This window comes from Poeciliopsis prolifica, unplaced genomic scaffold, assembly GCF_027474105.1.
Source record: "Poeciliopsis prolifica strain line A6 unplaced genomic scaffold, Auburn_PproV2 SCAFFOLD001, whole genome shotgun sequence".
Lineage (NCBI taxonomy): Eukaryota > Metazoa > Chordata > Actinopteri > Cyprinodontiformes > Poeciliidae > Poeciliopsis > Poeciliopsis prolifica.
The window spans coordinates 948,997-973,855 of NW_026562376.1; the positions used below are offsets into that span (position 1 = coordinate 948,997).

The 24,859-nt window shown below is 43.7% G+C and overlaps 1 protein-coding gene across 9 annotated transcripts in view; it reads left to right on the plus strand.

The window, feature by feature from the left end:
• The first annotated feature begins 497 nt into the window (after positions 1 to 497).
• Positions 498 to 24,859, plus strand: part of si:dkey-246g23.2 (solute carrier family 66 member 2) — a 47,789-nt gene continuing 23,427 nt past the window's right edge. For 6 of the 9 annotated variants that reach the window (XR_008605247.1, XR_008605262.1, XR_008605264.1 and 3 more), the window contains exons 1-4: positions 498 to 773; positions 4,059 to 4,300; positions 4,379 to 4,512; positions 15,611 to 15,827. Coding sequence is in view for 5 of the 9 variants with exons in the window: in XM_055024971.1 (XP_054880946.1) it covers positions 4,092 to 4,300; positions 4,379 to 4,512; positions 15,611 to 15,827 (560 nt within the window). In the remaining 4 variants the exon portion in view is untranslated. Of the gene's footprint in view, positions 774 to 2,794; positions 2,835 to 4,058; positions 4,301 to 4,378; positions 4,513 to 15,610; positions 15,828 to 24,487; positions 24,606 to 24,724; positions 24,854 to 24,859 lie in introns of those variants that run through there. The other 3 variants (XR_008605275.1, XM_055025081.1, XM_055024817.1) reach the window with 3 other exon arrangements.

Consider the following 24,859-nt stretch of genomic DNA (forward strand, 5'->3'; position numbering starts at 1 on the left):
TGTCATAAAAAAACAAGGGCTAGAGGTATACTCTTCTAACATTTAAACTTTTCAAGAAAGAAATGAAGTGCTGCTATTTTAAGTCAGAAATTTCTGACAAAAAGACCAGAAGTCCTCTAAGATTTAAGTGGTCATTTTGCCAGATCTGCATCAACTTTTTGATAACAGAAAAGTTCCTGGATTTTTTTTCTGATAAACATGTGACATTAATCTAAAAGTTTTTTCTTGTAAATTTACAACTTTCCTTCGTCTGAGAATTTGTTCATTTTTCTTTCAAAATATGTGAAATTTCCAACATGAGACAATTTTTTCCTTCTTTCTTGAAAATATGTGAAATTAAAAAGAAAAAAAGTTTTTTGTTGGTGAAGCTTTACTTCTTATGCAGAATTCTTTTATATGCCTACAACAAAACGGCCACTCACAATATGGCGGCCAGTTGGCGGCATCTATTCGTGTGTATCTGTGTTTCAGACGGAGATTTGGGAAGAAAACGTGATTCCTCTGGTTGTGTTGATGCCTCCAGCCTGAGGAACATCCTGTAATTAAGGTGTTTATTCTTATTTGAATCCCTGCTCTTACAAACTGCTTCAAAAACCATTTCAGGCCGAGACTTTGAAGGACTAAAAACTTTATGGAGCGATGGCCGTGTGCGCGCGCCTGTGTGCGTCGGGTCGCGCGCTCGCCGCTTCGGTTTGAGAGTTGAGATTCGGAGCAGCAGAGGATCCGGTCCGGTTCGGTGGTTCCTCACCGCAGGAAGGTGGATGAGGAGGAAGGTGAGTGGAACTGCTGACTCAAAGTTCCCACAATATTCTACAGTTTGGAGAAATTGTGATAACTTGAGGTTTCTGACCCGGTTGACCCCAGTAATAAGAAATGCTTTGATGTCGGTGTCAGTTGGTTCTGTTGGAATTGGTTCAGGCATGTTGGCCCTTCCCCTTCCAACTATGCTTTGGTTACCTGACCCAGCCTGTTCTGTTCGGTCCGGCCCAGCTGGGTTTATTCTCACAGGGAATCTGTCTAATATTTAACTTCATAAACTCGGTGATTTAAATCCTTTGCATCGTTATCTTTTAAATCTTCCTCTTTACAGCCGCACATTAAAGTTCTCCATAAAGGCTTGATGTTTAAAGAGGATTTTATTGGATTCAACCTGGAGCCTCTCTGCAGGAAGCCCTTCATGTCTGCAGGCTGATGTTGAAACCTAAAATAAGCAGTGCCGGCCCGGTCCGGCCCGGCCCGGCCCCGGGTCTCAGGTTTCCTCCTGTCCTTCCACAGAATCTGAGCTCCGTTCAAACAGCAGCTTGTTTATGGAATAAACCCCTGCAGAGTCTGTTATAGGAGGAGACCCTGTTTATCACCTCCATCCCAGACCCCCTCCGGCCGCCATGATGCTGCCTTCACTGACCTTTGGTCTTTAGCTTCTGTTTCCAGCTCTTCTTTCTCACTCTGCTGATGAACCAGAAATAATGTCATCAAATCTGATGACGTTTGGTGCGTCATCAGCCATTGTTTTTGCAAATGGGAACAGCTGATTTGTATCTAAAAGATGAAAGACACATGAACTTTGACCCCACATCCCAGGAGTTGAAAAGTTCAAACCATCTCTTCCATCCATCTTCATCCTCAACTTCGTCTGTCAATCTGAGACTCAAAGAGAAGCAGCAAATGCAAAGGAGGTGGATTAGCAGAGCTACTGATGACGTCATCCAGGACAAGCTACTGTCCTTGCTGCCCAGATGTTGGGTAAATAATGTTATGGAGAGTAACGTAACGGAGATGGGAGTAACGTAACGGAGATGGGAGTAACGTAACGGAGAGTACAATGCATCAGTTTCCCGGATAAAACGGGATCTATGTTTGGAAGAGGCTAAAACCATTTTAGAGGAACTGAATTGTTGAGGGAGCCGACTGTAAATATGGATTTAAACCTGGTGGATAAAAGCTTGAATAAACGGACGAGATGGCTGACAGCTTGTCAAAGGCAGGTTGACGTTACAATGGGATAAATACATTTCACAGCAAGCTCAACGTTTTCCATGTAACTCCTGAAACCAGGCTAACTGCTACAGTGACCAGGCTAACTGCTACAGTGACCAGGCTAACTGCTACAGTTACCAGGCTAACTGCTACAGTTACCAGGCTAACTGCTACTGTGACCAGGCTAACTGCTACAGTAACCAGGCTAACTGCTACAGCGACCAGGCTAACTGCTACAGTAACCAGGCTAACTGCTACAGTAACCAGGCTAACTGCTACAGCGACCAGGCTAACTGCTACAGCGACCAGGCTAACTGCTACAGTTACCAGGCTAACTGCTACTGTGACCAGGCTAACTGCTACAGTTACCAGGCTAACTGCTACAGTTACCAGGCTAACTGCTACAGTTACCAGGCTAACTGCTACAGTAACCAGGCTAACTGCTACAGCGACCAGGCTAACTGCTACAGTTACCAGGCTAACTGCTACAGTAACCAGGCTAACTGCTACAGCGACCAGGCTAACTGCTACAGCGACCAGGCTAACTGTGGTAGTTAGCCTGGTTACTATGCTAGTTTACGGCAGCTGCCCTGTAAAATACTGAAACGTCTGTTTATGTCCGCTGAGCGTCGCTGAGACACAGCAGGTTTTTATTGGATTCAGTAGAACTGTCATGGCGGGACGTCCGAACCCAGACCCGCTCAGGCCGGAACGTCGCTGCCGCCTCGAGCTGACCGTGACGTCAGTGCGTGGCGGCAGCGACGTTGCCTAGAGACGGAAAACATCGCGCCGTTTTTAAACGTCCGCCGGGATCTTCAAAAAAAAAAAATAGACGCGAGTAGGAAAATGGCTGCGCGGTGAGGCTGAATATAAAACACATAAATATGGTTTATACCGATCCTGTTGCGCTTTCAGTAAAATATTGTTTGATCGTCCTGAATGATGAGTTTGAATAAACATTAATATACATTTAATTTATATTAATGATAAATGACACTTTGAGAAATCATACTGACAGATAGACATAAATAAATCAGGAGGATGAAGGAATAATTTTGTTGGGGAAATGTCGGTATATTTTAGAAATGTTATTTTATTCAACTGTTAGGATCACTTGACCTATCAAGATGCTGTTCAATTTAATGAACAATTAGTTCTAGAGAAAATGTTTCTCTTGAGTGTGGAGGGAGAAACACGCTCAAGAGCTTAAATGACAAACCCACTCAAAAAAAAGAGAAATAGTTGTCAATGTTTTCATCCTAAAAGAGGCCAAAAAATTGTAAGCATCAAATTAAGCAAATAGTTTACATGCTGTGTTCAGATTTATCCAGGCAAATATATATCTGATCAGCACTGCACATCCTGATCAGAAGCAGAAAAATTTTGTTTTAAGTATATATTTTTTTTATATTTAACCCATACGGGGCGTTTTAGAGTAATTAATTCCACTTTTATCCATTCTGATGGTTGAAGAACAGATTAAACCTGTAAACATCGTTCATGTTGAGCTCATGTTTGTTTATTCAAATAGCAGCAAAATGTTTTTTGAATTAAATGTTGCTTATTTTGTAAATTAAGGATGTAATTCATTAATTACTGACCTCATCTATTTATCAACCACAAGACATATTTATAGTTTTTATGTAATTCAGTCATAGACTCTTCTTGAAAAATAAAATCATTTGTAATATGTTTCTTTAGGACATCAGTGTTGATACTCTAGAAATAAACAATGGAGAAAATAGTGAAACTTATAATTCTGACACTACAGAGAGCTTTTAGGGGTTTTAAAACCATTAATTGGAATTTATTGTGATAAATTCCTATCGTAATAAATAATAATAATAATACGATAAATGGCCAGCCCAACTGAAAAACTCTAAAATAATGCGTGTTTTCTGGATTAACTTTATGTTCACAAACAGAAGCTGTGGTGTTTTTTTTTCCTGCTCATCTATTTCTCTTTTTTTTTCAATCAATAAATCAGTCTGTTTAAATTGAACCTGTTTAATGTATTTAATCCAGTTTGTTCACCCGTTAGAAATCACATCTGGAATACTGAACCTTTGTTCCTCCTGCAGGACCTGAGAACGCGCTGAGCGCCGATCGGAGCGATGGAGGCCGAAGTGTTCATCCAGGCGGAGGATGCAGACGGTTCCTGGACGCTGCTGTCCCTGCTGGCGTCCGTCGTCATGGTGTTTGGCGGCGCCCTGCCTTACGTCCCGCAGTACCAGGAGATCCAGAGGAGCAGCAACACCGAGGGCTTCTCCACCAGGGTCTGCCTGGTCCTGCTGGTCGCCAACATCCTGCGGATCTTCTTCTGGTAGAGGAGAGAAGTTACTGAAACTGATAAGACCTCCGTATGAATCTGCAGCTTGGTTATGACACGTTTCTGTTGCAGGATAGGGAAGCAGTTCGAGGTGACGCTGCTGCTTCAGAGCCTGGTGATGATCCTTACCATGTTCGCCATGCTGCACCTCTGCTGCTCCGTCCACAGCTCCAACCGGGTCAGCACCAAGGAGCACCGGCTCACAGGTACAACTACAGGAAGATGCTCAACACCACAGATCACCTCACAAACACAAACGCAGACTATTTAAAACTGCAGATCATTTAAAACTACAGATCATTTAAAACTACAGATCATTTAAAACTACAGATCATTTAAAACTACAGATCATTTAAAACTACAGATCATTTAAAACTACAGATCATTTAAAACTACAGATCATTTAAAACTACAGATCATTTAAAACTACAGATCATTTAAAACTACAGATCATTTAAAACTACAGATCATTTAAAACTACAGATCATTTAAAACTACAGATCATTTAAAACTACAGATCATTTAAAACTACAGATCATTTAAAACAGATCATTTAAAACTACAGATCATTTAAAACTACAGATCATTTAAAACTACAGATCACTTCCTGGTGTTCCAGGTCTGCTTTTCCAGTCTGTCCATGTGGCGTTCATGGACTGATGAAAAATAAGTGTTTCCAATAAGAATAATCGAGTTGTAAAATAATAATTAGTGTAGTTAAACAACTTAAAAGTACTTTTTCCTCCTAATAAGCATTAATTAAATTGTCTGCTTGCTTTTTAAAGTGTCTTTGTGATTTTTTTGCGAAATTGAAAAGAAAAGAAAACTTATTTTCTCAGAATATCATTTCCAGTTTTTGTGTAAGTGTTTCAGAACTGGGCCAAATGTCTCTGTTTGGAAAATCAAATTATGGTCTCTAAAATATTATATTCCAATTAAGACAGTAAAGGCTGCAGTCCTACAGCTGCCAGGAGAGGGCGCTATGGGAACAGTTTACACAGGCAGCATGTAGCTGACAGTTTTATTTATTCATCATTTTTACACAAATGTTTATAATAGTGATTATAAAATACACTGCTGTAAACATCCATTGTGTGAAACTTTATTAGTAAAACTGTAACATAACAAATGTTTATTTCTATTAAATATGCAGCAGAACATAACAAATGGGATCTGTTTTATGTTCTATTGATTTCGGTTCACAATAAATGTTGTTTTGAGGCCCTTTGCCATAAAAAAACAATTTCAATTCAAGTTATCAATTATTTTAAGTATTTTGAAAAGTTTTAATCTAAGGAAACCCAGCAGAGCTCCTCCTGAACCAGCAGGGGGCGACAGCAGACAATGGCTTTTGTTGAGTTGTTGTCTTTCCAGCCCCATACCGAGCATGCATGTGGCAACAGTGGAGAGGAAAAACTAATTGTGGCAGGAAGAAACCTCTAGCAGAACCGGCTGGAGGTTTGAAAACACAGAGCAGAGACACTAGGTGGTGATGTCATGGCTTTGCAAGGTTTTGATTGGTTCATTTGCATCATTTTGGTTAATAGGGGAAAAATCTGGGGACGTATTTTAAGGCAACACATCAAACTTTCTGGGTTCCTGTGTGACATAATGGAATTATCAAAGAATCAGGAAGAGATCTTCAGTTTTACTGCAGCAGACTTTATGTTTTATTTTACAGATGTGAAACTTAATGAAACAAAACTGAAAATTCATGTCAGGTTTTATCAGATTGTCACCCACAGGAACAATCTGAATGATGGAAGCTGGTGACATGATCAGCTTTATTAAAAACATAAATTAGGTTTTTACATTTGTTCTGTGGAGGAAGCTCAGATCGTAGTTTAATCCGGTTTGAGAGAGTTTTGCTTCATCTGCAGGGAGCTGAAAAATTACTCAGCATTGATGCATATTTATGTTAAATCCCATGCTGATGCATTTTTCTCTTTGTTTTTTGTGGTGAGGAGAATAATAAGTGGAGTCTGATCTCTGAAAGTGAAGTTCTATCAATCCTTTTCTCCACATGTGGAGAAATTATCATAGAAAATATGGAAGAGCAGCAGAAAAGATGCAATATTCTGTCATCTGAAAATATTCGTCTCCTGTTGTTGTCTTCCATCTTCATTCGGTGAGGATCCTGAAATTGTTTTCTTTCACTGATATCTTTTCCTTTGACTGACCTGGCCTTTAGGCTCTCATGTTCGTGTTTTTAAACACAATCCTTCGGTAAGCTCGCTCTACACGTTTCACTTTGAGCTATATACGGTATATAAACAGTCGATGCAGTACTGCGGTCCAAATCCTTACGGCTGAAGCTGAGTGGCTGCAGATCCTGAAAACCTCTGGCTCTATGAGCCGACTCATCGTTCCGACTTTTCTACGACTTCCAGAGGCTTCCTGCGGTGTGGGGGCCGTCGGGGAGCCGCCCGGGGACCGCCTGCGGTCCAGCGGCCACATTAGCGGTTCTGTCTGATCACACAGCGGAGCAGGGCCAGTAGAAAGGCTGGGTGCAGCAAAGCTGAGCAGATAATGCTAATGGTGTGAGAACTAAAGATGGAGGAGATGTTTGGTGAGAATTTCTGAGTAATTTAGCAGAAATGTGCAGGAAGTTTGTGCTGAATAACAACCTGAGGTCAATAGGTCAACCAGCTCCCCTACATTATCCAACTCTAACCAATTTGGTCAGTGAACATTTTTGCAGAAAAAATAAAAGAGTTGATTGACACCAAATTTGTTTAATTTTGTGTCTAGGTGAGCTGTAATGGAGCATAAAATAAATTTGGAGTTCAGCATATTCATGTTTAAATAAATGAATGCTTTAAGTCAGTTCAGTGCTATTTTTCTGTCTACTAAACCTCAGATATCGAAGGTAAACAAAGGCAAAAGAAAAGCTCAGTTTTAGTTGGATCTTAAACTCTTTAGCTGCAGCCGTGTGAGGAGCAGAACGACAAGGTCGAGAGATTATCCAGCGTTTAAATGAGAGGAAGAACCGAGGATCAGACGTCATATCGGACCGCCACAGCTGCCAGTCCGGACGGGTCCGGTCCGGTTTAGGGAACGGGATGAGCAGAGCGACGGACGACTCAGAGACCAAGCAGCAAACTGAAGGCTCTGTTTTTAATTAAAGCTCCTGATAGCTGAACATTTCATTAGCAAGTCAAATGAAGCCGGGAAGGTAAAGCAGCAAAACAACGGCTCACAGGGAGTATTTGTTCAGATATTCATTCCACTTGTTGGCGTTCACACAGACTCCCAGAAGAGAAGCAAAACACTTTTCTAATATAAAGTTAAGTTTTCTAATTACCTTTGAAATGGGCAAGGTTGTTTTCATGAGTCAGTGTTTGATAAGGCGCAGGAGGACTGGTGGCCTTTCGGTCTGAACAAAACAAAACTCTGCATTTAATGAGTTATTTCAGGAGCTGATCTGTTATATAACACGTGGCTACATGATGAAGCTAACCGGGGGACATTAGGAACGCAGCGACACAAAATGATGAAATGTTCAGAGATCCGGCGGAGCGTCGGTGTTTGTGGAGGTCAGAGGCTTCAGCATCTCCATAAAATCACTTACATGATTAATTTACAAGCTTATTTTAATAGTTAAAACCAAATGTTCCTTATCATGCATTAATACAGGCAGTGGAAGCCGTCTCCAGAGCGCTGAGAGCCGGGCTGTGATTGGTCAGAAGTTTATGATGTCTTATGCAGAAATGTTGATGTTTTAATTTAAAAATTGTCCTCTTTATAACACTGACACTATCTTCCACTGTCTAGTTTCTGCAGGTGACATGAGGAATTATGGGTATTTTTATTATTCTTTGCTAAATAACTCCAAAGAAAACATGAAAACGTTGGAGGCTGTCTGCAGACAGGGGGCGCTCTCTCTGGGACGCTCCATTAAAACCGTTTAAAGTTAGTGGGAAAGTCATGCAGGAACACATTCAAATGAACATTTAACCCTGGAACTGAAGGACATTTCAATCATCCACAATAAACAAAACAACAGAATGAATTTTGAAGCTTCTGTAGAGAAACAGTTCAGTTGAGACCAAAACAACTTTCACCATCTAAAAACCATGCAAATGTAAATTATTGAGCCTGTTTTAATCTGTTATGTGATGGTTTTATTTAGTGCTTCTTGCAGCAGGCCCGGTTGGTTCCTGGGGACCAAAGCAGAACTTTAGTTTGTTGTTTTTGAACATGCAGCCAGTCGGTGACTGACGGCTCCGCGTCGCCGCAGCTGATTGGACAAACCTTCTGTCAGCGTTATTTGGTAAAGATTGGTCAACTTGAAATGTTTAATAGAAACAGCTTTAATAAAACTTTTCATGCCAGCTGTAGATAAAAATGTGTTTTTAGTTTAATGGCTTCATTTCATTACATCACTTCCTTTGTCGTTTTCATCTTCAGCAAAATATTTATCAGTTTTACATTTTCCATTAAGCAACTTTCTAATAAACATGTAAAGTTATTGATTGTTGTTTTAAAGCAGTAATAAGTGGTGCTGGCGGTGTAGAGTTGGTACAGTGAAGCAGCCGATCCTGCAGGTTTGCTGCTCATTATTTCCTCTCTGTGGAAGAGAGATGAGTTTGGCCTCAGCGTTCTCCTCTCCTGCATCTGTTCTGCTCTGATCAGGCCTGATGAGAGGAAAACCACGCAGGAAAGCTTTAAAACACCGCAGGCTCGCTCATTAGGAAGGAGGAAACTTGTGCCTAGTTGACAGAAAGGAGAATCAGCTACTGGAAGGTTTCATCAGATCAGTGAGGGAGGAGTAAACCACACCATGTTACTGTGGGTAGAAACTTTTTGTAGTGCCTTAAGTTGTAACGCGGACTTTAAGTTTGAGATGTTAACATTTCAAGTTACAACTGAAACCTGTCATGAAGCAGGAAGTCAGAACGTTTTCAAAGAGGAAGTGAGGACGGCTCTGCTGCTGGACTAATTGGAGAGGCGACTCTCCGCCCTGGGCGCTACCAGCCGGGGGGCGCTGCAGCCAGGGGGCGCTGCAGCCAGGGGGCGCTGCAGCCAGGGGGCGCTGCAGCCAGGGGGCGCTGCAGCCAGGGGGCGCTGCCAGCCGGGGGGCGCTGCAGCCAGGGGGCGCTGCCAGCCGGGGGGTGATGCAGCCAGGGGGCGCTGCAGCCAGGGGGGCTGCAGCCGGGGGGCGCTGCCAGCCGGGGGGTGATGCAGCCAGGGGCGCTGCAGCCGGGGGGTGATGCAGCCAGGGGGCGCTGCAGCCGGGGGGCGCTGCAGCCAGGGGGCGCTGCCATCCAGGGGGCGCTGCAGCCAGGGGGCGCTGCAGCCGGGGGGCGCTGCAGCCGGGGGGCGCTGCAGCCGGGGGGCGCTGCAGCCGGGGGGCGCTGCCAGCCGGGGGGCGCTGCCAGCCGGGGGGTGATGCAGCCAGGGGGCGCTGCCTGACCCTGATGCTGACGCAGCAGCGTTAATGTGGAAGCTGATGATGGAACGTTTTGTCTTCCTGCTGATCAGTAGCTGATTCAATAAAATGAAGATCAAAGCACCATCAGCAACTGTTTCTGCTTCATATTAGATGAAGTTTATTGTGTAATTTATACATAACTGTACTACTTGAACACACTTGCACTGGCCAAGTGATTTGCGTTAAAATACGTAACAACTCCTTCAAAGTGCAGAGGATTAATAAATGATTTGACATAAATATTGGCCGTGCAGTGAGGTGTTTAATGATGAAAAGGTTTTTATTGATCCGTTTGTCTCGTTGTTTTATGAAAACCCGACACTGGCGAAGCGTTTGACCTGGATGACCTGATTCAACAATGTCGATCTTTTGCAGTCGTGTCAGCAGAGCTTAAAAAGAGACAAAGAGCCGTGAGCCGCTCTCATGTCCAGAACCGCACAAGGAGGAGTCAGGCTGCAGCGAACCATTATTCTACTGATTATCAGTTATTTATATCAATTATTCTGGTGACTAATTGCACACAAAATGGTCGGGTTCTGTCCAAACTACTCGAGCTTTGGGTAAACATATTTAGCAAAGTGAACATAAGCGATACCTGTTGGCAGCAGCGGAAATCATCAGGTTTCTTCTGTCCAGCTGCTCCAACATGGACGACATGCGACTGGGAAGCTGCGCTGAGCTGCGTTTCTTCGGTTTAGGTTCAAATGTAGTTTGGATGATTGGAGTCTTTTGGTTATTTCCAGCTTTTCTTTTGTTTGAGTGATTCTTGAGTTTCGTTTAGTCAGTTCACCTCTATCTTCTTTTCAGGAACATCTTGCCTCGATGTAATGAAGCTTATAACTGTCTGACTTTATTAGTTGCTCTGGGATTTCATTTTTTAACAAATGACTGCAAAATTGTACAAGTTATATATCAGAGGTGAAACGATCACATTCAGCCTGAACGGTGGTGCTAAGATCAGCGTTTTCAGACAAACTGAAGTCTGTAATTTTAGTCATTTAGTCAGAAATGGCCAACAAATTTTAAAACTTTCTGAAAAGAATCAGATTTTATTTGATTAGATAGACAAACTTAGCGACATGGAAACCATTGAAAACCCTCAAAGTTGACTAATTACTGAGTTAAAATGTTCTAAGAATAAATATTTAAAGTTATTTAGATATTTAGACGTTGCAGTGTACGAATTGTACCTGAATGCACCATAAAAGCGGATTTTGGGTCGCTTCAACGCCGCAGGCGGCTGGATTCGGACTTTAGCTGATGTTTTTTTCAGCATGAATGATGTTTGAATTAAATCTGGAGCAAATTCATCTTAGGGGTTAGCGTTAGGGGTTAGGGGTAAGGGCTTAGGGTTGGAGTTAGGCAGAAGCAGCTGTGATACTTTGCTGCTCAGATCCTGTTGTTGGTCAGTCACTCCATTTTAGTTATTTATGCACTTTTTCTGAAAATGGTGTATAAATCACCTTTTTTCATGATTCTTCAGCAAAATGGGGTAAAAACCAGAGAAGCAGCGTTTTGAGTAGAAAATATCCGATAAATATTTCTGAAATATTTCCGGTAAAAGCCCAGTGATATTTGATTTTAATGAGTCAAATCTCATTACAAATGACACCAACCAGCTGCTGGTTTAAAGAAATGGGAGATTATCTGCGGATGAACTTTGCGGTTTTTGGTTATGTTTTAACGTTAAAGTTTACTCCACTTATTCTTACTGCAAATAAATTTGATGCAATTTTAGGCTGAAATATGAGGGATATGTTTCACTGGACCTTCACGTCTCTAAAGGAAATAAACACCAAGGTCAAACCTTTCCTGTTTGGCTGGAGCTGAAGTAGAGCCACATTTCCATCAGACTTTTGGATGCGTAAGTCGGACGTTCAGCTCCACTAACGTCTGCAGAACAGGAAGCAGTAAGTCCATGAACCTGCAGGTTTCCTCAGTGTGAATGCATGAGGCTGCAAAGAGCCTGTGATTTCAGAGCCGCTCTGCAGTTTCTCTGTTAATTTATGACAAGATGAAGACCAGTCCAAACTCTGCAGTTTAAACTCTAGAATGATCTGAACAGAAACGTGTTTTTATTGGTGGTTTTGGGTCTTTTGTACATTTTAACTCGTTTTCTTCAGATGATGAACAGAAATGTCATTTTTAATCCTCTTATGTGTCATTCAGTGAACATGTTTTAATTGTCCTGCCATTAACTTTTTCTTTAAATGTGACTCAGATTTAAAACATTCATATCAGCCAGACAGCCCATTATCTGTCCTTTATTAACTTGAACATAATAAGTCGTGAAGGAATGAAATATAATTAGAAGAGTAACAGGAGATTATTTGAACGGCGGTAGATATGAAACGCATGAGATTTGTCTTTTACTTTCTAAAGAGAGATCTAGTTTGCAGAATGAGGCGTTTAAGTGCCAGAGGGAAAATAAATAAAGCAGCAGCAGATTGTTAATGTGAGAAACTTTCTTCTTATAATGAGATAAAACTCAGTTAATAGAGAAAGTTTAAGTGTTTTATGATGGCTGAACTTCCATCTTCTCACTCCAAACATCCAGCAACTTGTTTCCATTTTACTGTTTCGACCTTTTCTGATTAAATGGGAACATTTGGGATTTAATGGGAAACTTCACCACTTTAATGAGATCCTGCTTCAGTATTTATTATCTTACTGGCAAACAAAACAGAACGAGTTTTTGTTCAACTAAACTGAGAGGTTTCAGAGGAGAGAAGATTGTTGTTTCTGCAGTCGGCCCAGTATAAACCAGTTCAGGCCACTGGGAGGCCTGGAGTTCCAGATTTATTTTAAATTAATGGCAGAATGACGATATTCAGAAAGAACAGAGGAAATGTTCCTCCTGCCCAGCAGCTCTGGCTCAGGGTCAGAATTAGGCGGCCAGTTTCTGGATGTTTGGTAAAGTTGTGGTAAAGAGACGGATCCAGTCTCTGGATCCGTTCAGAACCAAAGCTGAACGCGCTGCCAGCTGTGAGCTGCTGCTAAAGGCCTGCTGCTTCATCCAGGTGTGATCACCAAGTGGACAGACCACAAAAAGCAACTTTCACACATCCTGAGACGGAGCTGAGGCGTTTCCTTCACAAAGCCACGGTTGAGTCAGCAGATCTCGGCTCGCCATGCTCTCCGCCGGTGTCCTTCACTCCGCGTCGCTCGCCCTGATGAGTAGCTCTCTCTCCCTCCCTCCATTTCTAGTCGTCTCATCTTTCATTCCTGCGGCTTGTTAGGCCTCACACTGCTGACTTCAGGTCTAGACGTTTCCACTTCCCAAATGCAGAAGCCATTTCAGCTCCACAGTCCCATTAAGTTTCCCCAGCTCAGCGACTCGCTGAACTAACTTTGTGTGCAGGTATTGAATTCCTCCAGGCTGTTTGGTAATTGAATTGTTTGATTTTAAATGAGGTCCATGCAAACCGCCGCGCTGCCGTCTGGGTAATAGCGCACCTCAGACGGATTCTGCTGGAGAACAACCTGAGAATGACGGATTGGATAGACGGGAAGTGGTTGATGCGGAGGCAGGAAGTTTCAGCAGTGATACTTTACATGAATGATGCAAAGCTTTCTCCTCCATTATTGTCCTCCAGCGACTGAATTATGCAGGTAAACATGCGAGGCGGCGAGAGGGAGCGCAGATCAGCTGGACTGAAGTGGAGCAAGAGGAGTGTGTGTGTGTGTGTGTGTGTGTGTGTGTGTGTGTGTGTGTGTGTGTGTGTGTGTGTGTGTGTGTGTGTGTGTGTGTGTGTGTGTGTGTGTGTGTGTGTGTGTGTGTGTGTGTGTGTGCTGATCAGCTTTATAAAGGTAGGGCAGAGTGGGCTGAGACTGAACTGACAGATGAAAATGTGACTCAGAAAGTTTTGTGCTCGGGTTTGAAACGGCTTCTGTCTCTGCAGCTGCTGCTGTCAGCAGTTCATACTTCACCACTTCACCTCAAAGCTGCACAGAGCAACCACTTTTTATCTGCCTGGGGAATGAAAGGCACACACACACACACACTGCTGGCTTCACGGACAGCTCTGATTAGAGTTTCAAGTCAAGAGCCATCAGAGAGGACAGGGCAGTAAAGAGTCTACAGTCAGTAAAGTGTGTGTGTGTGCGTGTGTGTGTGTGTGTGCATCTGTTTCTGAGTGAAAATCATGTTGAAACATTGAAGTTGTGAGATCTTTATTGATGAATCAGAAATAAAATGTTTCTGGTTTGTTAGTCACAGAACACCGACCTGCGCTAGTTAACCGTTAGCTAACCGTTGGCTAACCATTGGCTAACCATTAGCTTTGCTAACATGAAGCACAGGCTGCGCTGAACATTTCAGATGTCCATCATTTTGAGCGCAGCGTCAAACATAAACCCCAGTCAATGTATTTTTAAAATGATAATAATGGCATATGTAATTTCATTGGCGCAGCAGCAGTTTCAGTTTTCTCCATTGTGCCTTAAAGCTGCTTAAAGCAAACAAAAAAATGGCGTTGAGTGAAAAGTGAGAACAGCTTGAGAGGAAAAGGGATAAAACTGAAAAAGTTGTCAACATTTTGGAAATATTTCACTAGTTAATAATTATCTATCAGCTGACATGCAACTCTCATATTCTGGCAGGTTTTTCAGCCGTTTCTCCCAGCACTAATCTGACAGGTTTTGTGAAAAATCATGAAATGTCCATAATTTCCTCACCAAGTCAGAGAAATGTTCAGTATACACGCAGATAAAAACCAGATAGAAATATCAACATTTCTGCATAAACAACAAACTTGTGACCAAACGGTCATTCTGTTGAGGCAGCGGCTGCATGTGGAGCGGGCCGCTGCTCTGCAGCTTTTACCGTCATGCTTCAGCCGCCTCGCTAACTAATGAGCTCTTATTTAGCCATCAGCCCTGTTAGCTGCTGTCAGCTCACATGTTCAGACTTCGTTGCTCCGTTGATGAAACGGCTGATGGATCAGAGAAATGTTGATGTGGAAGGAAGAGGAATAAATTTACTGCCTGGACCGTCCTGAGGCCAGAAAGCTGCTGAAGAGAAGCTTTTCACTCTTAAATGCATTTAAACTATTTATATTTTAAGAACATGAAGGTTTGTTTACAGGTTTTAATGTGTGGATTAAAAAAGGGGTTCAGTTTGCCAATTTACATGGTTTTATGGCATTCAGAATAATGCAATTAATTAATTTTTTTACATCCACTGGATCCTTTATATTTTGTTTCTAATACACCTGTAAATCAGACACACTGCTTCATCCGCTAACGGGAGCTTCATCCGCTAACGGGAGCTTCATCCGCTAACGGGAGCTTCACCCGCTAACGGGAGCTTCATCTGCTAACGGGAGCTTCACCCGCTAACGGGAGCTTCATCCGCTAACGGGAGCTTCATCCGCTAACGGGAGCTTCATCCGCTAACGGGAGCTTCATCCGCTAACGGGAGCTTCATCCGCTAACGGGAGCTTCATCCGCTAACGGGAGCTTCATCCGCTAACGGGAGCTTCATCCGCTAACGGGAGCTTCATCTGCTAACGGGAGCTTCTCTGCTCCAACTGGGCTCAATTTCTGCTTCTAAATGATGCAATAGGAAAAAGTGCTAAAAGGGTTCGCCTGTCAGTGAAGCTATGCTAGCTTCTCAATGCTAAACATGTAGCAGCTAATGCTAATGCCAGCATTTCTGAAGCTCCATAAGTTGACTGGATAGAAAAACACTTTGTTCCAGTCTGATCAAGAACAGATTAAAAATTATAAATATCCTTTATTTTGAGCTCCTATAGATATTTATTCAATAATTTAGCAGCAAAAAGTGGCTTTGAATTGAAATGTTACTAATTTTGTGGACTAAAATGAGAGGTTTTGCCTGAACTGTATATTTTTTCTCCCCTCTCCAGATCTGGACGTTCGTTACTTCTGGAAGTGGAGTGCGTTTGAGGATTACCTGCTATTCTGCAGCGGCTTGGCGGCGCTGTGCGCTGCGCTCACGCTGCTGCTGCTGGACTCCGCCGTGTTTGTGGAGGCGCTGGGCTCCCTGGCCGTGATGTTTGAGGCGATGCTCGCCGTGCCGCAGCTGCTGCAGAACCTGCAGAACCGCTCCACCAGGGGAATGAGGTATGGCTCCGCCCGACTCACTGCGGCGCACGGCCGCAGCAGCAGGTTTTATCACTACGCACAAAGTAATTCATTTCTGTTCACTGATTCACAGTGAACCACAAAACTAAAATGTATTTCTCAAAAACCTTGAAAATGACAAAATAAGCCAACAACAAAAAGTATTTTAATGCAGAAATGAACGTCTGGGCTCCTGAGGTTCTCCTGAGGTTCTCCTGAGGTTCTGCTGAGGTTTTGGAAGTCTAGATAATTCTTGGTTCTGGTGGATTTTCTAGAAACGTATTTTCATAAAGAAGAGAACTTCTGACCTCGGAGCTTCCTGAGACGGGCCTGATGTAGTTCCTGGTTCTGGAACAATCTGTTCTGGATTCAACACTATCAGCTTATTCACTTGTACCTTTTTGTAGCTTGTTTACTTTTTCTACCACAGTTTTTCCTTCCACTCAACCTTCCTGTAATGTGCCTTTTTGCAGCACTCTGCTTATTATCTCTAATGTTCCAATGAATCGAGTTTTGGGATTTTTTAGCTGGAAGTCAAACAGAAATGAATCTGTGTGATATTCCTGTTCCCTTTTTGAAATACATAACCTGTTTGATATTTTAATGTTTGCTGCGTCAGATTGTCACGACTGAAACAATAAATTATTATTATTAGGACTAAAAACACAATGCGATCAATGCAACATTTGAAGCTACTTTGATTTGATTCAGTCATTTAACTTCCTCCTCTCTGGTTGCGGTTCTGCCGGCTCGGTTCTCCGGTTCTGCTCTGGGCTTCATTTGGTTCCTAATGGGACAGAACCTCCTGCTGATTGTCTCTATTATTTCCTGGTTATGCAGCTCAAACTGATGCAGTGGTTGTTTGGGAGCGGAAATTCAGCTGTGGTTAAAATAAAAGTTCATGTTTTAAATGGAAACGTGAAGAAAATATTTTCACATTTCTGTTTTATAATCAAACCTCAAGACCACATGATACAAATATACATTTAATAATATGAAATAATACAAGCTAAATGATATTACACATAAAAGATATTATTTTATAGTTACATAAATAATAGGTTAATCTTTTTTGCTGTTGGGGAAATGAAGATATCAGTTATTTTCTGTAAATTTAAAGTTCTTAGCTGATGTTACTTTCAAATAATTAAAATATGTCTCATGTAAAATCCATGTGCTTTATTGGTGCTGCAATAACTGCATGTAAGGCACCTATTACCGTCGATAGAACATTACTGTAGTTATCTATTTTTCCATTTTTCTTCCCACACCGTTAATGCGTCTTGAACCGCTGCGGCGGTTCACTACAGGTACCACAACGGTTCACTACAGGTACCAGAACGGTTCACTACAGGAACCAAAACGGTTCACTACAGGAACCAAAACGGTTCACTACAGGTACCAGAACGGTTCACTACAGGTACCAGAACGGTTCACTACAGGAACCAAAACGGTTCACTACAGGTACCAGAACGGTTCACTACAGGTACCAGAACGGTTCACTACAGGAACCAGAACGGTTCACTACAGGAACCAAAACGGTTCACTACAGGTACCAGAACGGTTCACTACAGGAACCAGAACGGTTCACTACAGGAACCAAAACGGTTCACTACAGGAACCAGAACGGTTCACTACAGGAACCTCAACGGTTCACTACAGGAACCAGAACGGTTCACTACAGGAACCAGAACGGTTCACTACAGGAACCAGAACGGTTCACTACAGGAACCAGAACGGTTCACTACAGGAACCACAACGGTTCACTACAGGAACCAGAACGGTTCACTACAGGAACCAGAACGGTTCACTACAGGAACCACAACGATTCACTACAGGTACCAACGGTTCACTACAGGAACCAGAACGGTTCACTACAGGAACCAAAACGGTTCACTACAGGAACCAGAACGGTTCACTACAGGAACCTCAACGGTTCACTACAGGAACCAGAACGGTTCACTACAGGAACCAGAACGGTTCACTGCAGGAACCAAAACGGTTCACTACAGGAACCAGAACGGGTTCACTACAGGAACCTCAACGGTTCACTACAGGAACCAGAACGGTTCACTACAGGAACCAGAACGGTTCACTACAGGAACCTCAACGGTTCACTACAGGAACCAGAACGGTTCACTACAGGAACCAGAACGGTTCACTGCAGGAACCAAAACGGTTCACTACAGGAACCAGAACGGGTTCACTACAGGAACCTCAACGGTTCACTGCAGGAACCAAAACGGTTCACTACAGGAACCAGAACGGGTTCACTACAGGAACCTCAACGGTTCACTACAGGAACCAGAACGGTTCACTGTAGGAACCAAAACGGTTCACTACAGGAACCAAAACGGTTCACTACAGGAACCACAACGGTTCACTACAGGAACCAAAACGGTTCACTACAGGTACCAGAACGGTTCACTACAGGAACCAGAACGGTTCACTACAGGTACCAGAACGGTTCACTACAGGAACCAAAACGGTTCACTACAGGAACCAGAACGGTTCACTACAGGAACCTCAACGGTTCACTACAGGAACCAAAACGGTTCACTACAGGAACCAAAACGGTTCACTACAGGTACCAGAACGGTTCACTACAGGAACCAGAACGGTTCACTACAGGAACCAGAACGGTTCACTACAGGAACCACAACGGTTCACTACAGGAACCACAACGGTTCACTACAGGAACCACAACGGTTCACTACAGGAACCACAACGGTTCACTACAGGAACCAGAACGGTTCACTACAGGAACCAGAACGGTTCACTACAGGAACCACAACGGTTCACTACAGGAACCAGAACGGTTCACTACAGGAACCAGAACGGTTCACTACAGGAACCACAACGGTTCACTACAGGAACCACAACGGTTCACTACAGGAACCAGAACGGTTCACTACAGGAACCACAACGGTTCACTACAGGAACCACAACGGTTCACTACAGGAACCACACAACGGTTCACTACAGGAACCACAACGGTTCACTACAGGAACCAGAACGGTTCACTACAGGAACCAGAACGGTTCACTACAGGTACCAGAACGGTTCACTACAGGTACCACAACGGTTCACTACAGGAACCACAACGGTTCACTACAGGAACCAGAACGGTTCACTACAGGTACCAGAACGGTTCACTACAGTTACCAGAACGGTTCACTACAGGAACCACAATGGTTCACTACAGGAACACAACGGTTCACTACAGGAACCAGAACGGTTCACTACAGGAACCAGAACGGTTCAATACAGGAACCAGAACAGTTCACTACAGGAACCAGAACAGTTCACTACAGGTACCAGAACGGTTCACTACAGGAATCAGAACGGTTCACTACAGGAACCACAACGGTTTCACTGTAGGAACCACAACGGTTCACTGTAGGAACCAAAACGGTTCACTACAGGAACCAAAACGGTTCACTACAGGAACCAAAAAGTTCACTACAGGAACCAGAACGGTTCACTACAGGAACCTCAACGGTTCACTACAGGTACCAGAACGGTTCACTACAGGAACCTCAACGGTTCACTACAGGAACCAAAACGGTTCACTACAGGAACCAAAACGGTTCACTAGGTACCAGAACGGTTCACTACAGGAACCAGAACAGTTCACTACAGGAACCAAAACGGTTCACTACAGGAACCACAACGGTTCACTACAGGAACCACAACGGTTCACTACAGGAACCACAACGGTTCACTACAGGAACCACAACGGTTCACTACAGGAACCAGAACGATTCACTGTAGGAACCAGAACGATTCACTGTAGGAACCAGAACGGTTCACTACAGGAACCAGAACAGTTCACTACAGGTACCAGAACGGTTCACTACAGGTACCACAACGGTTCACTACAGGAACCACAACGGTTCACTACAGGAACCAGAACGGTTCACTACAGGTACCAGAACGGTTCACTACAGGTACCAGAACGGTTCACTACAGGAACCACAACGGTTCACTACAGGAACCACAACGGTTCACTACAGGAACCACAACGGTTCACTACAGGAACCACAACGGTTTTACTGGTACCAGAACCGTTCACTACAGGAACCACAACGGTTCACTACAGGAACCACAACGGTTCACTACAGGAACCACAACGGTTCACTACAGGAACCAGAACGGTTCACTACAGGTACCACAACGGTTCACTACAGGAACCAGAACGGTTCAATACAGGAACCAGAACGGTTCACTACAGGAACCAGATCAGTTCACTACAGGAACCAGAACAGTTCACTACAGGTACCAGAACGGTTCACTACAGGAATCAGAACGGTTCACTACAGGAACCACAACGGTTCACTGTAGGAACCACAACGGTTCACTGTAGGAACCACAACGGTTCACTGTAGGAACCAAAACGGTTCACTACAGGAACCAAAACGGTTCACTACAGGAACCAGAGCGGTTCACTACAGGAACCACAACGGTTCACTACAGGTACCAGATCAGTTCACTACAGGAACCAGAACAGTTCACTACAGGTACCAGAACGGTTCACTACAGGAATCAGAACGGTTCACTACAGGAACCACAACGGTTCACTGTAGGAACCACAACGGTTCACTGTAGGAACCACAACGGTTCACTGTAGGAACCACAACGGTTCACTGTAGGAATCAAAACGGTTCACTACAGGAACCAAAACGGTTCACTACAGGAACCAAAACGGTTCACTACAGGAACCAGAACGGTTCACTACAGGAACCTCAACGGTTCACTACAGGTACCAGAACGGTTCACTACAGGAACCTCAACGGTTCACTACAGGAACCAAAACGGTTCACTACAGGAACCAAAACGGTTCACTACAGGTACCAGAACGGTTCACTACAGGAACCAGAACAGTTCACTACAGGAACCAGAACGGTTCACTACAGGAACCACAACGGTTCACTACAGGAACCACAACGGTTCACTACAGGAAACAACGGTTCACTACAGGAACCACAACGGTTCACTACAGGAACCACAACGGTTCACTACAGGAACCAGAACGATTCACTGTAGGAACCAGAACGATTCACTGTAGGAACCAGAACGGTTCACTACAGGAACCAGAACAGTTCACTACAGGTACCAGAACGGTTCACTACAGGTACCAGAACGGTTTCACTACAGGTACCACAACGGTTCACTACAGGAACCACAACGGTTCACTACAGGAACCAGAACGGTTCACTACAGGTACCAGAACGGTTCACTACAGGAACCACAACGGTTCACTACAGGAACCACAACGGTTCACTACAGGAACCACAACGGTTCACTACAGGAACCAGAACGGTTCACTACTGGTACCAGAACGGTTCACTACAGGAACCAGAACGGTTCACTACAGGAACCAGAACGGTTCACTACAGGTACCACAACGGTTCACTACAGGAACCAGAACGGTTCAATACAGGAACCAGAACGGTTCACTACAGGAACCAGATCAGTTCACTACAGGAACCAGAACAGTTCACTACAGGTACCAGAACGGTTCACTACAGGAATCAGAACGGTTCACTACAGGAACCACAACGGTTCACTGTAGGAACCACAACGGTTCACTGTAGGAACCAAAACGGTTCACTACAGGAACCAAAACGGTTCACTACAGGAACCAGAGCGGTTCACTACAGGAACCACAACGGTTCACTACAGGTACCAGAACGGTTCACTACAGGAACCACAACGGTTCACTACAGGAACCACAACGGTTCACTACAGGTACCAGAACGGTTCACTACAGGAACCACAACGGTTCACTACAGGAACCACAACGGTTCACTACAGGAACCACAACGGTTCACTACAGGAACCAGAACGGTTCACTACAGGAACCACAACGGTTCACTGTAGGAACCAAAACGGTTCACTACAGGAACCAAAACGGTTCACTACAGGAACCACAACGGTTCACTACAGGAACCACAACGGTTCACTACAGGTACCAGAACGGTTCACTACAGGAACCACAACGGTTCACTACAGGAACCAGAACGGTTCACTACAGGAACCAGAACGGTTCACTACAGGAACCAGATCAGTTCACTACAGGTACCAGAACGGTTCACTACAGGTACCAAAACGGTTCACTACAGGAACCAGAACAGTTCACTACAGGAACCAGAACGGTTCACTACAGGAACCACAAACGGTTCACTACAGGAACCACAACGGTTCACTACAGGAACCAGAACGGTTCAATACAGGAACCACAACGGTTCACTACAGGAACCAGAACGGTTCACTACAGGTACCAGAACGGTTCACTACAGGAACCAGATCAGTTCACTACAGGTACCAGAACAGTTCACTACAGGAACCACAACGGTTCACTACAGGAACCAGAACGGTTCACTACAGGAACCAGAACGGTTCAATACAGGAACCAGAACGGTTCACTACAGGAACCAGATCGGTTCACTACAGGAACCAGAACGGTTCACTACAGGAACCACAACGGTTCACTACAGGAACCAGAACGGTTCACTACAGGAACCAAAACGGTTCACTACAGGAACCAAAACGGTTCACTACAGGAACCAGAACGGTTCACTACAGGAACCAGAACGGTTCACTACAGGTACCAGAACGGTTCACTACAGGAACCACAACGGTTCACTACAGGAACCAGAACGGTTCACTACAGGTACCAGAACGGTTCACTACAGGAACCAGATCAGTTCACTACAGGTACCAGAACGGTTCACTACAGGTACCAAAACGGTTCACTACAGGAACCAGAACAGTTCACTACAGGAACCAGAACGGTTCACTACAGGAACCACAACGGTTCACTACAGGAACCACAACGGTTCACTACAGGAACCAGAACGGTTCAATACAGGAACCACAACGGTTCACTACAGGAACCAGAACGGTTCACTACAGGAACCAGATCAGTTCACTACAGGAACCAGAACGGTTCACTACAGGAACCAGAACGGTTCACTACAGGAACCACAACGGTTCACTACAGGAACCAGAACGGTTCACTACAGGAACCAGATCAGTTCACTACAGGAACCAGAACAGTTCACTACAGGAACCACAACGGTTCACTACAGGAACCAGAACGGTTCACTACAGGAACCAAAACAGTTCACTACAGGAACCAAAACGGTTCACTACAGGAACCAGAACGGTTCACTACAGGAACCAGAACGGTTCACTACAGGAACCAGAACGGGTTCACTACAGGAACCTCAACGGTTCACTACAGGAACCAAAACAGTTCACTACAGGAACCACAACGGTTCACTACAGGAACCAGAACGGTTCACTACAGGAACCAAAACGGTTCACTACAGGAACCAAAACGGTTCACTACAGGAACCAGAACGGTTCACTGTAGGAACCACAACGGTTCACTACAGGAACCAGAACGGTCGGCTCGATCCAGGAAGGGAGCTTTTATTTTTAATGGCAATTGGAGTTACCATGGCAACGTAACTTTAGCAGTCCCGTTTAAATTTCTTCATAAATTTTCTAGTGTCATTTGTTGCTATTAGATGAGTTTTTTTTCTGGTAACAAAGAGCCACAAAGTATAAATCAGATTTTCACATTTGTGTTGAATGTCTGTTTTATAATATATTGAAAACCAATGACAAAAAAACCCAAAACATTTTCTGCAGAATTCACCCACTGCACAACTCTTGTTAAATATCATATTGTATTTCAAAAGAGCAGAAGAAATCTTATGTTTTTGAACAATAACAATACTTGTTGCTAAGAGATGAGCACATTTTCTGGTAACAATGTGCCACAAAATATAAATTAGATTAGTACTTTTGCAAAAGTAAAAATCAGAAGGCAATGCATTAACATTAGCATTAGCACAAACATTAGCAGCAGCCTTTTCCCTAAAAGAAGCTATCCTCTTTTATTTATTAGCCATTAGCCATTTATCATGTTTAGCACTGAATGCAGGAAGATAACATGCTAATGTTAGCCCACATGCCGCTAGCAGCATGTGGGCTAACATTAGCATTTTTGCCTACTTTTAAGTTATACACTGTTGGGAGTGTAAGTTTGGTTAGCATAGCTTTCTAAACGGTTAACCTTTGTGTATATGAAATATTAGATGTAGCATGAATATTCTGAGTACATTCTACATTAGGTAGACTTAGATAAAGATCCAAACTAAAACAACTGCTGACTCTCTGAACTTACATAAATCATTAAGGAGGGTCTGCAGACAGAGGGGGTCTGCAGACTAAGGGGGTCTGCAGACAGAGGGGGTCTGCAAACAGAGGGGGGTCTGCAGACTGAGGGGGTCTGCAGACAGAGGGGGTCTGCAAACAGAGGGGGGTCTGCAGACAGAGGGGGTCTGCAGGCAGAGGGGGTCTGCAGACAGAAGGGGGTCTGCAGACTGAGGGGGTCTGCAGACAGAAGGGGGTCTGCAGACTGAGGGGGTCTGCAGACAGACCGCCTCTGCTTTGTTTGCTTTGTTTGCAGCGTGAGAGCAATTCCCAAGAATGCATTTTTGTTTTTCCTTTCAACTCGTTGCAGGTAATTCTATGTTTTGTTATGTGTTGATAATCTGGGTGTAATGCTGATATAACATCCTGTATGCATTGAATTCTCTGGATAAAACTCTAGATATGGCTGAAGTTTGAATGGTTTTTCTCAGTGATTTCCACTGTGCATGCCGAGTCCCTGGATCCGGGAGACGAGAGGAAAATTAACGAGCCAAGTGAAGTTTATTGCTCTGTGTTCAACAACACTAACTAATGGAAAATTTTTGCAAAGTTGAGCAAATTATTTCTAATTCTGAGCTTTTCCATCAACCTTTATAAATGTGATGAATCAAATTCTATAAAACAGAAAGACGCCATGTTTACATGCTGTCTGCCTTTTATCTCCTCAGGTCAGGTTCAGGTCCCCTCATGTTTCCTCTGAATTAAATTCCTGCTCACATTTTTCACCGAGGAACCAAGCGAAGCGTTGCTTCCAGGCTGACTCTCTGCTCTCTCAGTAATTTAACAAACTGAAAATGTCCTCA